Source organism: Asterias amurensis, chromosome 2, assembly GCF_032118995.1.
Source record: "Asterias amurensis chromosome 2, ASM3211899v1".
NCBI classification, from domain to species: domain Eukaryota; kingdom Metazoa; phylum Echinodermata; class Asteroidea; order Forcipulatida; family Asteriidae; genus Asterias; species Asterias amurensis.
In genome coordinates this window covers 4,464,221-4,480,526 of record NC_092649.1, presented here as the reverse complement: position 1 = coordinate 4,480,526, position 16,306 = coordinate 4,464,221, and the positions used below count along the sequence as shown (strand labels likewise).

Sequence of the window (16,306 nt, the reverse complement as noted above, 5' to 3'; positions counted from 1 at the left end):
CTTGAAGTGGCCTTTAGGCCTTGTGTGTCTGGCGACTTGCATAAAAAAAAAAGTTTTTTAAATAACCACAACTACAAAAAAATAATAAAAACGTTAAAAATTAATGACTAACCGTTGAGATGATCATCGCAATCCTCTCTTGACCTTGAAATTCTTTGACGGATCCCACTTTGATTCCGTATAACGTTAAGCTATTCAACAACATCCGGATCTTCTCAACCTGCAATGACGAAAATTAAAGACAAAAAATAACTGTTAGCATAAAAACTTACTTGGTAACAAGTAATGGAGAGTTGTTGATACATGTAGTGAGAAACGGCTCCCTCTGAAGTACCATAGTGTTTGAGATGTAGTTTTCCATGAATTTGATTTTGAGACCACAGAATTAGATTTTGAGGTCCTGCGAAATCAAGCATCTGAAAGCAAACAACTTGGTGTTTTTTCTTCCATTGTTATCTCGCAACTCCAACGACCTATTGAGTTCGAATGTTCACAGGTTTGTTATTTTATGCATGTGTTGGGACACACTACATGTAAGTGAGAAGACTGGTCTTTGACAATTACCAAAGGGGTCCTGAGCCTTTAAATCATGTGAAACCTTTCATGCAACCTTTCGACCAGATTGATCTAGCCATCATAATACTATTGGTAAAATTCTTCAGAGAGGCGAACAACCATTTCAAATTATTTGAAATAATAATGTGAGTGTTACCATACACAGGAAAGTTGACTGTGTACTGTGTAGATGCATTCACCACACGATACCATTCTGCAAACTGACATAATTTATCATTGAAAACCACAGTGGTTGATATTAAAAGCGCAGACAGTATGAGGGTTGACTGTGTGTACTGGTACATGCATTCACCACTGCAGGCTAGTCTGGTTTTTAATGGCGCTCAAAACCACAGTGGATGATATTGAATGGCCAGACAGTAGGAGGGTTAACAACCATTCCACCCTACATGTCAATGTAACGACCACGATTGAAACTGTTCCACACCCATTAAAACGTTTCACTTCAAGGCAACTCAACACCCAAATTTAGGTGTTAAGCCCGACCCCATACTAGGATTGGGCATGTTGGGTGGTTTGAGGAATCTATACTGAATCCATCAAATTCAAGCAAAAACCACGGCATGGCTTATATGGAGGATTTGGGGTTACTTGCATTACGTGTAAATGAGTAAATAAAATATATGTTCAGACTGAGTTTTATATACATAGAACTAGAGGGTGCACAAACCTATATACGCGGCCCGGTGTGCGGCCATTTTGTAAGTTTGACAAAACAGCATCGCATAGCGTTATCATTACACAAGCACACCAACTTGTACTTTATATTCAATGTGCATACAACGTTCTAACAAAAAGGCACGCATGTCTCCTTGCAGTCCTGTTGCGTTTGTGCACGCAGCATCACCAGTGTGCCCTCGAGTTCTTATATACATGTATAACTCTATGGTTCAGACCTGTTTCCTGTAGGGTGTTATGACGCCAATGTCATCTGGACCAATCACTGGGGACGTTGAAGCCAACAATCCCTGGATGTACTTGATCACTTGAATGACTTCTACTGCATTGAACCACGACGGACTGTTACCATCTCTCATATCATCTCCCTAAAACAAGAAAAAATTACTCTTTATTTTATGATCAATCCCGGTGCAGAAAACCTAAATAATACTTTAAATAAACTTGGTTATAAATAATAAAGAAGAGTCAGTGGTTATATTCTCAGTATCAAAAACGGCCGGGCTGCTGGTGCGATTTTCTAGACATCACTTGGGTGTTGAGGTTGGCAAAAGATTGCACGATAGGATGGTCACAGCCACAAATAAAAGTGTCTCACACACTACCATGACATAGATGGGGTCCAATACTAAGCACTTTTATCGGCCTATGTTCAGTAGGCACTCGTCCCAGTCTGATAAACTTGAGCCTTCTGTTGGTGCGGCGCCCACACGATGTGTGCAATGCCCTGTCGGACAAGGGCCGGGCATCGACAGATGTATTGCCATTCAAGCTTTTTGTTATCCCCCTTGATCATTTTCCGCAGATGTGTGCATTATAAGTGTACTATTATTACTATTATTATTATCAATATACCACAAGGGAAACTGACTGGGTAAATTTTTAAATGATTTTGGGGGGTTGAACAAAGAACAATTGACTTAAGTGGGATTTGAACAAATGACCTCCAGATTAATGTGCCGGCACTCTACCAACTGAGCTACGTATCTAGCCCTATGTTGGCGGTCTCCCTATTAAGTCAATATCTTTGTTTGGGGGTGCCATTCAGAAGCCATACAACCGTTAACTGCTGTGTAGCCAGGGATAACACCCGAATTATTATTATTATAACTACTTCGAATCCCAAGCCATGACACTTGTGTCCTTAAGCAAGACACTTTACCATTGCTTCATCCCTCGGATGGGACATGTTGTGTAACGCATGTAAAAGAACCCAGTGCACTTATCGAAAAGAGAAGGGGTTCGCCCCGGTGTTCCTGGCTGTGGCTGCTATATGCGCCAAAGCACCTTGTAAACCCTTATAAGTGCTACATAATTGGGTCTCAGAATCCATCACTGCAATAACCTATCTTTCTGAAAGTTTGCATAAAATACTCAGCGCCTTGAGTACCTTGTTTGGTAGATACGTGCGCTATATGAGACTTCGATATAATTATTATAATTACACTTACCAAGACCCCATGGAAGAGCAGTGGACAGTTCCCATTCTTGTTGGGTAGCTTTTCCCATGCAGTCAACTGATGTGTGAGCTTAGCGTCGGCCATCGGCAGCAACTCATCGTGATAGAATAACTCCGACGGTAGCTTGAGGAGGCTCGGGTGAGATCGGTAGTTCTCAACGAGTTTGGTGACCTGAGATTTGAGAGTACACCACCGAGGATAGAGAATAAGTTTTATGGTACATTGAAGTACATGGGTTTTACAAGTTTTACAAAGTTTGACAAACTTTTGCCTCTCTGTTGTATTAACTTTTGCAATTCTTGTCTTCTTTATTGTATTTAAATTTTGTCATTGTATTTAAATATTTTATATATTTTTATGTATGTTGTTGCTTTGGTTCTTGACGTTAGGCATGTTAGGGCGAGGTGCTGGTAACCCTCTCACCTCTAGTAATTTTTAATCATGGTTTGCTCTTGGTAGTTTTGTTTAGTTAAAATTTGTATACCCTTCTTGTGGTTTTAAACTGCCCTTTCTATATTTAGTGTCGTTTTTAAAATATTGTATTTTAGTGGAAAGCGCCTTGAGGCCTGGCGCTATATACTCTTTTATTATTATTATTATCATGGGTAATAATAATAATATTAATAAATAATAATAATAAGACTTGTAAAGAGCACGTATCCACCCTGCTGGGTGTTCAAAGGCGCGGGTGAAGGTCAGTGATCAAAATGAACTGTGTTTATCATATTGTGGCCATGTTTTTTCGTTTCCCAATTCCACTGAATGTAACTAGCCTCTCATTTGGTGGTCAAGTAGTTTAAGACATTTGCTGTGAAACTTAGAAGGCTGTTCGAATCCCATCTGAGATGCTTGAGAATTTACAAAATAGAGATACGCTACCGAATTCCCTAATGACTATAGGAAGATTGTGTTTTTAATTATTGGTTGTTATTTTATTGCATAACATCATAAGGTCGAATGGCCACTTCAAGTTGAGGGCTACGCATAACTGATTTGAGCTGTCAACCCAAATCAACTGTCACCTGGGGCACAGTCCCACTTACTCCTTGGGCTGAAACACGTTACCCCCCTTCACAGCTGTGGTTTTTGTCAAGATAAAATGATGAGAACAGAGCACACTACTAGAACATGAACTTTATTTATCACTCAACTCTATGGAAAACATGGCGCAAGGCTAGGCACATAACAAGCGGAAGGGGTACATAGCGCCCTCAGTGTTGCTTTAGGGAAAGTACACAATACATGAAATGGCAAAGGGTTTGTGAACAGAACAACAGTCCATAAGGATACAGGCATGGATATCATCCACTAGGAGCCTGCCTGGTAAAAGAAATGCACTACCTTCCCAACTTGGTCCAGTTACACTGAATGATTTGTTAATAATATTAATAATATTTAATAATAATAATAATAATAATATTTTTAATTTATACTGCGCCCCTTACATACAAAATGATCAAAGGTGCAGAACACGTGTTAAAAAGCACAGAGTGGAAGAAAAAGACAAAGAAACAAGACTGGTCACCAGGCCAGTGCCCAAACAAAAGTATGGGGATACGTCTGTCCCCTCAACAGAGAACTAATAGTTTACATAGGCCTATCCCTGCTGGCATCGGTAATGTTTTGACCTTTTCAGGAAACAGACGCCTCTCACCCTATCTATGCTAAAATTCTAAATTAACTAGCAAGGTGACCATAGAAGAAAGACACACTAAAAGCAGCTTTAAAAAGGTGGGTTTTAATATTACATTCAAAAGAGGTAAGTTTCTGTTCACTATGTATATCATTCTGTTCAGTACGATAGTATACAAATATTGACTGCTTCGAGTGCTATGGTTAAAACTACGACTCCCAAGGTGATCCCCGGAGCGTTCTATTTTCCTGAGGCGCAGCCAAGGGAAAATGGAACGGTCCAGGTTAAAGCACAAGTTAAAGCAGTCAATATTTGTTTTATAACACCCCAACAGGCTATTTATCATCTTCGTACACGTAACGTTCGTACGTGCGTTTCAGATACACAGATGCACAACTGATTGGATTCGAGGTGGGTAAAAAGACGTCTGGGTACTGCATGCCGTGTGATAGTGGTCGGACTATAACATGGCAAACGATACACTATCACACGGCAAACGATGCACTATCACACGGCCGCCGGCTAGTAAAACTAAGACATACATGTATTATGTGACGCACTCTAAACCAATGAAAAGACAGAATATTTGTAAGGGGCGTTATAAACCCTGATCTTCACCCACTACCTACCAATAACGGATCATAGCATCCATGATCTCTGAACTTGTCTGCATCTCTCCTGTACACCTTCCTCAAGATGAGCCTCTCAAGGAAGGACTGCCCGAGTCCGTACTCCTTAGCGATGTGGCTGTTCAGCACTGGACCTAACTGCATCGGATCCCCGGCAAGAATTATCTGGGTAAGGAGAAGATGTTGAGGTTAAGACTAGATTCCCTCTATGATCTCCTTGAAGAAACTGGACACCTTTGGTAATTGTCAAAGATCAGTCTTCTCACTTGGTGTATCTCAACATATGCACAAAATAACAAACCTTTGAAAATTTGAACTCAATTGGTCGTCAAAGTTGCGAGATAATAATGGAGGAAAAAAACACCCTTGTCACACAAAGTTGTGTGCTTTCAGATGCTTGAGGTCTCAAAATCAAATTCAAGTATTTAAGTGGAAAATTACTTCTTTCTCGAAAACTACATTACTTCAGAGGGAGCTGTTTCTCACAGTGTTTTATACTATCAACAGCTTCCTATTGCCTGTAACAAAGTAAGTTTATATGCTAACAATTTATTTGAGTAATTACCAATAGTGTCCAGTGCCTTTAGTTATTCCCTAGTGTAAGCTGTCTTGGTAAAGAGCACTGGAGAGCTGGGCCCAATTTCATAGAGCTGCTTAAGCACACAATTTTGCTTAAGCAAAAAATTCATTGCTTAGTAAAATCAGATTACCGGCCAAGACTCCACTCAATTCTTATGCTAAGTAAACAACAGCTAAATACTAGTCACAAGCAATGTATATGACATGAAATTTTGGCCAGTAACATGTGTAAAATAAGCGAGCTGTTTTCGTGCTTAAGCAAATTTTTTGCTTAAGCAGCTCTATGAAATTAGCCCCTGTTGATACTATAATTCACTGTTAGAAAGGACAACCTTTGGAGTATTGTAGTTTTAAGGAAAAGGGGAAAATCAAATCCTATGTTTTAGCAGCGGGTAGGACTTAAACTGCCTCTAGCCACAGAGCTAGCTCAGTAGTCTAGTTGTAAGACATCTGCTCTAGAAATGCAAAGGTTGTGATTTGCCTGTTAATTTTTATTTATCACAGAACTCGGGAAAGTACTGAGTATACAGCAGCCGATTTCACGCAACGCTAGGATTAACCCTAACTTGAGTTAAGACGAGTAACCCGTCCTAACTAAGGATGGGTTTACAGAACTGTTTGGATACAGAACTGACCCCGTCATAAAGACGCTGGACATTATTGGTAATTGTCGAAGACCAGTCTTCTCAACACATGCATGAAATAAAAAACCTGTGAAAATTTGAGCTCAAATGGTCGACAGAGTAGCGAGATAACTATGAAAGAAGAAAAAACCTTGTTACACGGAGTTGTGTGCTTTCAGATGCTTGATTTCGTGACCTCAAATTCTAAATCTGAGGTCTTGAAATCAAATCCGTGGCAAATTACTTCTTTTTCGAAAACTACGTTACTTCAGAGGGAGCTGTTTCTCACAATGTTTATTACTATCAACCTCTCCCCATTACTCGTTACCAAGTAAGGTTTTATACAAACAATTATTTTAATTAATTACCAATAGTGTCCACTGCCTTTAAGTCTTAAGATTAATCCTAAGTTAGGAAGAGTTTGGTGAAATCGACGGCAGTGCTTTTTACACATTGGTATCAAGCTCTTCGGCCTTAAAAGTACATTCCCAGCTTAAAAAGTTGTTTAAGGGTTGTGTCAGTCAATTGCTAATAATGTATCATACTTTTAACGTGATTGCCATGAAAAAAACAAAAAACACAAATACTACCTGTCCTTCGGGTCCGACAGACAGCCCGACGGGTACCAGGCACTCTGGTTCTGTGGCCTGCCCAGCCTCGTCCACAAACACATGAGAGAAATGTCCGGCAGTGAGACCCAGCTGGTAGAGGCTGCCGGCCGTGCTGCATGTACAGACGATGATGCGCTGGTGAGAGATGACCTCCAGTTTCTCACCGTCCTTACAGTAGGGTAAGATCGCTGAGGGAATACTCTGCAACAATCACAGATAAAAATTGACTGGTGAACTTGATTTTTTATTTTATTATTTTTACATCAAGGCATCTCGGGCCATGTAAACCCTTATGCCAAATGCAACTTCAGTACAAGTTGTGTTTCACAAGCATGTTTTTAAGATGAAAATATTGACGGCTTCATCCCCACATAAATCACATCATTATGGATGATGCCCACGCCAAAATCCTTACGGACTGTGCAGGGGGCGACCCTGTTTCAGCCCCAGGAGTAGGTGGGCAAAATGTGCCCCTGGTGACAGTTGTTTTGGGCGTAAAATAGCCCAAATCATTTAGTTTTAGCCCTCACCTTGAAGTGGCCGTCCAACCTTGGGAGTTGAGCGACATTTCATAAAAAAATATATAAAAAACTTCTACTGGGAAAGTGTATCTGGGTCAAAAAAAAGAAGAAGACTACTAAGCAACAAAGCAAAAGAGGTGCCTTTAGGCACCTCTTTTGCAAATTTCTTAAAAGAAATTTGTCTGCTTTGCAGAAATTAGCAGGGAACTTGTCTCAAAATGAATAAAATAAATGGTATGGAATAAACATATTAATGAATTGAATTGAACATGCCCCCTCACCTCAATGTGGCTGTCCGGCCTTGTGATGTTAGGGCTTATTAGGGTTATTTCTTGAGTACTAATACACACTTACCTCCTGTGATCTGTGGAAAGCGTTGAGTCTCACCATAGCACCCGAGTCCACCTTGTTACTGTCGTGAATACGCTCCGTCTGCCATATCAAAATTAATCAAATCAAAATCGTCATTGTAGTTCAGGCTTTTAATGATGACCAACGTTGCATAATGTTTGATCAGCAGGGTGTGGGTTCGGATCCCGGTCGTGGCACTTGCTACATAAAATTGGGGAGGTAGTGCTTTCTGCTCTACCGGCCAGGCTTCGAATTGATGATACCCAAGCCTACATTCGTATGGACTGTGAAAGGGGTAACCCTGTTTCAGCCCTAGGAGTAGGTGGCAACGGCCTCTGGAAAATATAATTGTAGCCCACACCTTGAAGTGGCCTTCAGGCTTTGTGTGTCAGGCGACTTGCATAAACAAAAATATAAAAAAATACTTGGAAATACTTGATGCTCATGGCACATCAACATTATGGTCATCGAGCCTTTTATTTCATTCCTTAAACCATCTCAGCTCCCTGAGGAGTAAATAGCCTGTGCTGCCAAGTATGTAGCACACCAAGCTAAATCAATCACAAGAATCATCTCTGCCCTCACAGGTACATGTACCCATTTACCTCTTGGTGAAGAGAAGCGTTTTCAAGGGTCTTGCTCAAGAACACAGATGTAACGACCAGAGTTTCAAACCACACCCTGACAACATAGCCATCACAACTGAGCTATAATTGCTTCTCTTCACCAAGGAGTATAAATGGATACTTGCGAGGGTAGAGGTTGATATTGTGTTCTATTCATTCATTCATATCATTCATTTCTTTTATTTTTACCACACACAAAGAAAAGTGATATAATTTACATTTTATTATAATGATTAAGGAAGACATAAGTACAATAGGAATTTGTGTGAGGATGGAGGTCTTCAAGAAGCATCAGCTTGTCGAGTAGAGACCCCACTCATACAGTAACAAATAAACGAACAATACAACAATATGAAAACACTATTACAACTTAATTACAAGTTATTGGCATAGCTAGTATATAAAGTAAACTCGAGGTTGAAATAAAGGAAGTCTGCTCATAAATATTTGCGGATTAATTGAGTTTTTAGTTTCCGCTTCAAAAGAATAAACTCTGTATTTTTTTCAAAGAGGTATCCAAGGAATTCCACAGCTTAGGCCCTTCACGCTTGACACTTTTTTTAGTTAGTGTGGTACGAGCAAATGGTTGATGAAAATCAGTCGACGAAATCAATGTTCGAAATGAGGTCTTCTGAGCTCCATGGCAACCCAGGGCTGTATACTCCCCAGGGAGCTAAGAAAGATTACAGGAATGTTATTGACCCCATGACCAGGGCACTATTGTAAAGTGCATTGATACCGTTATTGTAAAATGCACTAAATAAGACTAAGTTATGTTTATTATTTTTGTTACTGTCGCGGAGAGTGGTTTGGGGGGATTTATGAAGACTTCTCAGTTCTGAAAAGAACTAGTTGTTATTATTTTTTATTTATTTTCTGGGATTGACGACTTACCAGAAGGTCGGCGGCACTGTTGGATGGCGTACAGGCCAAGATGCGACTGGAGGGTCGACGACAGTGGACCTGAAGAATGGCTTCTACAACAGTCACTGTCTTCCCGGTACCTAGAGCAATGAAAAGATGAGCTTGTCAACAAAATAATAATAAAGGCACTGTGCAGGTTTGGTAATTAATCAAAATCTCTTTATAAATAGCCGATTTGTGTATGTGTGCGTGCGTGCGTGTGTGTGTGTATGTTATTGGAACTCCTCCCTGGATACCGCATCAAACCTCGCCAAATTTAAACGGAAGAAAGACGCTGACTTCGTCTTGACACTCATCTATTTTTTAACAAAATCCGTTGAGAATTGACAGATTTATGAGCAAAAAACCACCCAAATTGGTGGGGTTTTGCGCGCCGTTTTAACTGTTGCTATGGGCAGCGCGCGCGTACAATGCAAGCACAATGCAAGCGCGCATACAGTACAGTGGCTGCGCGCGCCCATAGCCTCATTTTGGGTAAGAATTATGACGTCATGCATATGTTGGGCGCGATCGGTCAATCTGCGCGATCGGTCAATCTGCGCGATCGGTTGATCGCGCCGGCTATCGACCGATCGCGCTGCGCTATTGAAATATCTATTGGTCGCGCAGCAATCGATCGATCGCGCAACAATCGGTCGATCGCGCAGTAATCAGTCGATCGCGCAACATTCGGAAACGAACATGCGCGATCAACCGATCGTGCGGGAATGGCTCGGCGCGATCGGCCGATTGTGCAGGAATGATTTTGCGCGATCGGCCGATTGTGCAGGAATGGTTATGAGTGATCGGCCGATTGTGCAGGAATGGTTTTGCGCGATCGGCCGATTGTGCAGGAATGGTTATGAGTGATCGGCCGATTGTGCAGGAATGGTTTGGCGCGATCGGCTGATGTTCAGGGGCCGAATTCACAAAGATGTAACATTGATTGTAACTGCAAATCAATCGTAGTGTAACGTCACTATATAAATCACTATGGTGATACTGAAAATTTGTCCTATGAACTTTATTGCTTTGAGAAATCGTCACAAGTAATAGTTTACCTGCACGATCGGTCGAACGCGCAAAACCATTCCTGCACGGTCGATCGCGCAAACCCATTCCTGCACGATCGGTAGATCGCGCAAAACTTTTCCTGCACGATCGGTTGATCGCGCAAAACTTTTCCTGCACTATCGGTCGATCGCGCAAACTCATTCCTGCACGATCGGTAGATCGCGCAAAGCCTTTCCTGCGCGATCCGCTGATAACGGGAAAAAATACTCGTAGCGCAATCGGTCAATCGCGCAAAGATGTCATTGCGCGATCAGAGATTGTTGCGCGATCGACGGATTGTTGCGCGATCGACCGATTGCTGCGCGACCTATTGATCTTAATTTGATCGTTCAATAGCGCAGCGCGATCAGTTGATCGACCGATCGCGCCCAACACATACATTTTAAGAGAGGCGTATATGGGACGGGATCATGGAGAACGGAGGTAGGCTTTAGAGCACGTAGGACGGGGAGAGGGAACTGCGCCTTTTATTTAATAAAATAATAATAATAACATGCATTTTTATAGCGCTTAATACCAAGCGCTGAACAAGAAGTGTGTGATAACAAAAAATGACAATTAAAGGAACACGTTGCCTTGGTTCGGACGAGTTGGTCTATAAAAAGCGTTTGTAACAAAAAAAAATTAAAATGCATATGGTTGGAAAGATGTTTTAAAAGTAGAATACAATGATCCACACAAGTTTGTCTCGAAATTGCATGGTTTTCCTTTTACTGTGCGAACTAACACGGTCGGCCATTTATGGGAGTCAAAAATTTGACTCCCATAAATGGCCGACCGTAATAGTCGACGAGGTAAAAGGAAAACCGTTCAATTTCGAGGCATGTTTGTGTGGATTATTGTATTCTACTTTTACAACATCTTTCTACCTATATGCATTTTATAAAAAACGGTTACGAACGCTTTTCAAAGAACAACTCGACCGATCCCAGGCAACGTGTTCCTTTAAAAGTGGGATGCAGTCAGTGCGCAAGGGTCAGAAAACCCCTTCATTTCATTTGTTAGATATTCATGACCGTCGCGGCTATGAATATATAATGAGCTCGGAGGACGCATTTTAAAAAATCCAATTCGGGAGTATTAAATACTCTTACAGACAAAAACTTTCATAAAACGGAGTAATAATGTTTTATTGTACCTACAAAAATTATTTCATAATTTTATGTATCCAAAAATAAGAAATATGAGACAAAAAACATTACCCTCTTTGTGCAGAAATAATGGTCTTCAAAAACGTCATCTTTTTAATATTTAACCAAATTGTGCAGAAGAATTTTATAGATGGACTGTTAGGTAAACTATTGATGTAGTCTTTCGCTGTATTCGTTATTTCCAAGGTAGCTCGAAACAGTCAAGTTCACCAAAAGAATCCGTCTTCGTCAGCGTGACCGTTCAGAATCGAGAAATCCGCCATGTCTCGCTTGTAAAATGAGAGCCCACACGTGATTGGTCAAAACATGGACCATGCTCAATGTCCTATGTAACTAGTGTAACCAATCAGCTGCTGTGTAAGGAAACGCTAGTCATTTGCCTAGCGTTTCCGTACACTTCAGTCATTGTCTGGTTCCCTACTTCAAACGTTACACTGATTAATGCGGTGTTGGGTAAACATTGAGGTACCAGGCTTTTCAAAGGATTGCGCATTTGTTTAAAAGGGATTCGTTTAAAGAAGGTCTGCCGTACAATGGCTAAATCCATTAAAATTATTTTTTGAAGCTTTTTAATATGCCATTCCACCGAAAATAGTAGTAGATATTCGCTGTGGTTTATACCTTGATGAAAGAAACACTATTGCATTTCAAGGGTCCACCATTACTTGCCCATTTTCATGCTTTTATTCTGTGAGGATTGGTCAATTGTTAACAACATATTTTTTATTAAACACTGCAACATTCTTTTCTTATTTCATTTATTAATTTATTTGATTCTTTCAGCTGTAGGAATGTCTCATGCAATTATCCACATTTTCCTTTACAGAGTCTTAATTATTTAAATAATTGTTTAATGCTAGGTCAGCTCAGAGAAAAATTACAAAAAAGTTGTTACAGGAACACCCAGGTATTAGGAGATCTGTAAACATATAAAGTGGAAATTATACTTTCTAATTCAACTAGTTTCTTATTTTCCCTATTATCTATAAATATCACAAGCAACTTGCAATACAACATTAAGTACTATTTTTGTCTGCCAATGATATTGATTAAAATAATGTAATTTATCTTGATGGGAACCCTGTAAAGCAATGATTGAACAATGCTTACTCTTTATCTTAAAGTTATTGTACAATACTATTGGCAAAGATCTTTTCGTTGAAAAGCTTACTGGTCGTTAAGTTCACATTTGAACTATATTTTCTGTCTCTGATCTGAAATGAAGGTTCGTACTTCCTGCGAATGTCAATGCGATACCAATGTTGATATCAAAAGTTCACAAATAACTTGCAGAGGTTGAATTGTGCGAATATTGCATTGTGCAAATATCGCAACGAAAACAGAGTTGTGATGTAAAATTCAAGTAAAATCCATATCGAATTCACATTCGCAGTAAGTATGAACCAGGCTTAAGACTTTAAACTTTAAATTAAAAAAATATTCAGAAATATAAATTCACAAGCATGCAAAAGTTTCAACTCAATTCGGGGTCTGTTAGCTTGAGAAAAAAAAACCCAGCAAAACATTTCATTTAGTACGAGGTACTAAAGTATCTTGTAAGAAGGTACGAAGTGTCAAAGGTACGAAGTGTCCAAGGTACGAAGTGTCCCATAGTCACTTCGTACCTTGCAAAGGTACGAAGCATCTAGGGTGCGAAGAGGCAAAGGTACGAAGTGTCCTGACACCTTTCATCTCGGAAGACTGTTATTTGACCCATCCAAGCCTAGCGATACCAACTACATCTCTGAGCACGGCATTCCCGAACAGTCATAATTACAACACCCCGTAGAAATCTGGCTGGGTTACAACATCAGGAAGAAACCAGTCAATGTTCAACTTCACGTTCTCCGACAAGTACTTTGTGACGGAATTATCCAAAAGCTAGAAACAACGGTAGGTCATCAAGGGTAGGCCTGAGGTTTGGAGGGAAAAAAAGTATCATAAGATTTTAATTTTACATTGTTTAGATCCCATCATATAGTTATTTAAAAAAAGGTTGACAGAAATAACCAGGCTAATTCTCATTGTATATGGACCTAAACTGGGGGCACTGTACTCCGTAGCACGCTAATATAAGGTTTGCGGTATAAACACATCCGGTTATTAAAAATTTAACTTTGTATAATAAGATGACAACTAACATGACTAAAGAAACAAATATATTAATGCAATAAAACAAAGTGCAAGTTGAAGACAAAAACTTGTGTATTGTAAATATCATGTCCAAAATAGCCTAGAACTGTCACTGACTCACTGTGTAGTACGAGCATGGAGGGTCTATTTCTTCCTCCATGGTATAATTATAACAATGTTTAAAGTTAAACCAGGTCCCTACTAGTACTACTTTCTGATATTTAAAAAAATGTTTTATAAATACATGCCACGACGATGACGACGAAAGAAAAAACAACTAAACAGCAGCCCCAGAAAATCGTGTTTACTGTGACGTCCCCAACAATGAGTGCCGCAACAACGGAGAAATTTGTGATTTCTCGTGAAATTACGAGGCCGAAAACACGACAACGGTTGAACGTGCAGAAGTGAATGTACCATCAATAGGACCAGAAACCCTTCGTCTACCATAATATCGACCTCATTTGTCTCCATTATGCTCGAAACACTCAAGTTCACCAAAAATGTGAGGCTATTCTTCGAAAAGTGTGAAAACTTAAGTACACTTCAGTTGAAAATATAAATGTCTTAGAGGGGTTAAATTCAGTAAAAATTGGGTTCTAAATCTTCGTTAGATTGTCGAGAAGGCTACTTACCCCACCATGTTGGTCTAACTCCGACGGAAATGTACTTCCCATCGGTTTGAAGGAGCAGTGTCGGAACGCTCGCATTTTCACGCGAAATCTCGAAGGGGTCCGAGGCCAGCTCTCGCTGCAAATGAAATCGAGCGCTATGCTTCATTATCGAGCACGGTGCGCACGGACTGATGAAATAGCAGAAACTGAACAGACTAGATGGATTTAAATAAGTGTGTTTTTAGAGCGGTTTTAAATGAGTCCAGTTTATATGGGACGGGATCATGGAGAAGGGCTTACATTAAAAGTTTACCCATGGGGATATTAATTTTTATTTTAAAACTCGCGACATCTACACCTCATTTGTTACCCCCTACCCCCTCCACAAACACACGACTTTTTTTGGTAGTAAAACATGCCTTAAAAGTTTACGCATTTTGAAAATGATTGCACATGACAAATTACTATGACAATTAATAACACAAAACGGGAAAAAACAGGACGATAAAATAATCAGGCCTGATACTTCACGGAGGCAACGAAGGCGATTGCCTCCGTGTCCCCTGGTCATTGCCTTGGTGCCCTTGAAATGCTCTAGTAGAAATTTGCAATTTCATCATAGGGTGCCCTTTACCAAGAAGAAAATGCCTTGGTGCCCTTGCCCTTTCAAAAACGAAGCATACAGCCCTGAATAATGATCAGGACGCAGGACGAAAACAAAATTACGGGAATAATCCGGTAAAGGAAAACAGAAAAGGGACTAATAAATGATACAGGACAGGAACAAAAATAAACTGAACGGGAAAAAATAAAGGAAACAGAGCACAACAAAGAATCAGGGTAATTGGTATTGTGACGTCAGTCTATGCTTAGCAATTAAGATTGATACAAAGTTCAAATCAATCTAAGTGCTTTGTGAAATTGAAAAAGCGCGGAAATCTAGCGGAACCCGCGCGTAGCGCGGGTTTCCCGCTAGTATAAATAAACATAAAAACTTACTTGGCAACGAGCAACGGAGAGCTGTTGATAGTATAAAACATTGTGAGAAAGGGCTCCCTCTGACATGTCTGAAGTAACACAGTTTTTGAGAAAGAAGTAATTGCTCACTAATATAATAAAACACAATTTGTACAACAAGGGTGTTTTTTCCGTCAGCATTTTCTTGCAATTTCAATGATTGATTGAGTCCAAATATTCACAGACTTGTTATTTATGCATAGGTTGGGATACACCAAGTGAAAATACTGGTCTTTGACGATTACCAATAGTGTCCAATGTCTTTAAAGATAAAAATAATAACAATTTCAAGTAATAAACCACAAGGAAAACTGACTGGTTTAGTGGTAAACCTTGTGCTCTAGAATGGCAAAAGTCATGGGTTCGAATCCCACCTGAGAAATATGCCAATAGGGTTCAAACTGACTATAGTCGTCTAATAGTAAGACATCTGCTCTCGAATGGCACAGGTCATGGGTTCAAATCCCACCTGAGAAATATGCCAAGAGGGTTCAAACTGACTAAAGTCGTCTAGTAGTAAGACATCTGCTCTAGAATGGCACAGGTCATGGGTTCGAATCCCACCTGAGAAATATGCCAATAGGGTTCAAACTGACTATAGTCGTCTAGTAGTAAGACATCTGCTCTAGAATGGCACAGGTCATGGGTTCGAATCCCACCTGAGAAATATGCCAATAGGGTTCAAACTGACTAAAGTCGTCTAGTAGTAAGACATCTGCTCTAGAATGGCACAGGTCATGGGTTCGAATCCCACCTGAGAAATATGTCAATAGGGTTCAAACTGACTATAGTCGTCTAGTAGTAAGACATCTGCTCTCGAATGGCACAGGTCATGGGTTCAAATCCCACCTGAGCAATATGCCAATAGGGGTCAAACTGACTATAGTCGTCTAGTAGTAAGACATCTGCTCTAGAACGGCACTGGTCATGGGTTCGAATCCCATCTGAGAAATATGCCAATAGGGTTCAAACTGACTATATTCGTCTAGTAGTAAGACATCTGCTCTAGAATGGCCCAGGTCATGGGTTCGAATCCCACCTGAGAAATATGCCAATAGGGTTCAAACTGACTAAAGTCGTCTAGTAGTAAGACATCTGCTCTCGAATGGCACAGGTCATGGGTTCGA

The 16,306-nt window shown here is 40.2% G+C and overlaps 1 protein-coding gene and 1 long non-coding RNA gene across 7 annotated transcripts in view; both read right to left on the bottom strand.

Moving 5' to 3' along the window:
- The window catches only part of LOC139954221 (RNA helicase Mov10l1-like), a 48,169-nt gene that overhangs the window by 13,556 nt on the left and 18,307 nt on the right, over positions 1 to 16,306 (bottom strand). For all 6 annotated transcript variants that reach the window (XR_011788070.1, XR_011788069.1, XR_011788072.1 and 3 more), the window contains exons 13-19: positions 9,182 to 9,291; positions 7,665 to 7,742; positions 6,769 to 6,990; positions 4,977 to 5,141; positions 2,706 to 2,885; positions 1,473 to 1,622; positions 113 to 220 (exon numbers count right to left, since the gene is read on the bottom strand). Coding sequence is in view for 2 of the 6 variants with exons in the window: in XM_071953940.1 (XP_071810041.1) it covers positions 113 to 220; positions 1,473 to 1,622; positions 2,706 to 2,885; positions 4,977 to 5,141; positions 6,769 to 6,990; positions 7,665 to 7,742; positions 9,182 to 9,291 (1,013 nt within the window). In the remaining 4 variants the exon portion in view is untranslated. The remainder of the gene's footprint in view (positions 1 to 112; positions 221 to 1,472; positions 1,623 to 2,705; positions 2,886 to 4,976; positions 5,142 to 6,768; positions 6,991 to 7,664; positions 7,743 to 9,181; positions 9,292 to 16,306) is intronic.
- Positions 12,070 to 14,348, bottom strand: LOC139954229 (uncharacterized). Its single transcript, XR_011788073.1, has 2 exons — positions 14,184 to 14,348; positions 12,070 to 13,328 (listed from the first exon to the last, which is right to left on the bottom strand). It is a non-coding gene; the product is annotated as an uncharacterized lncRNA (long non-coding RNA).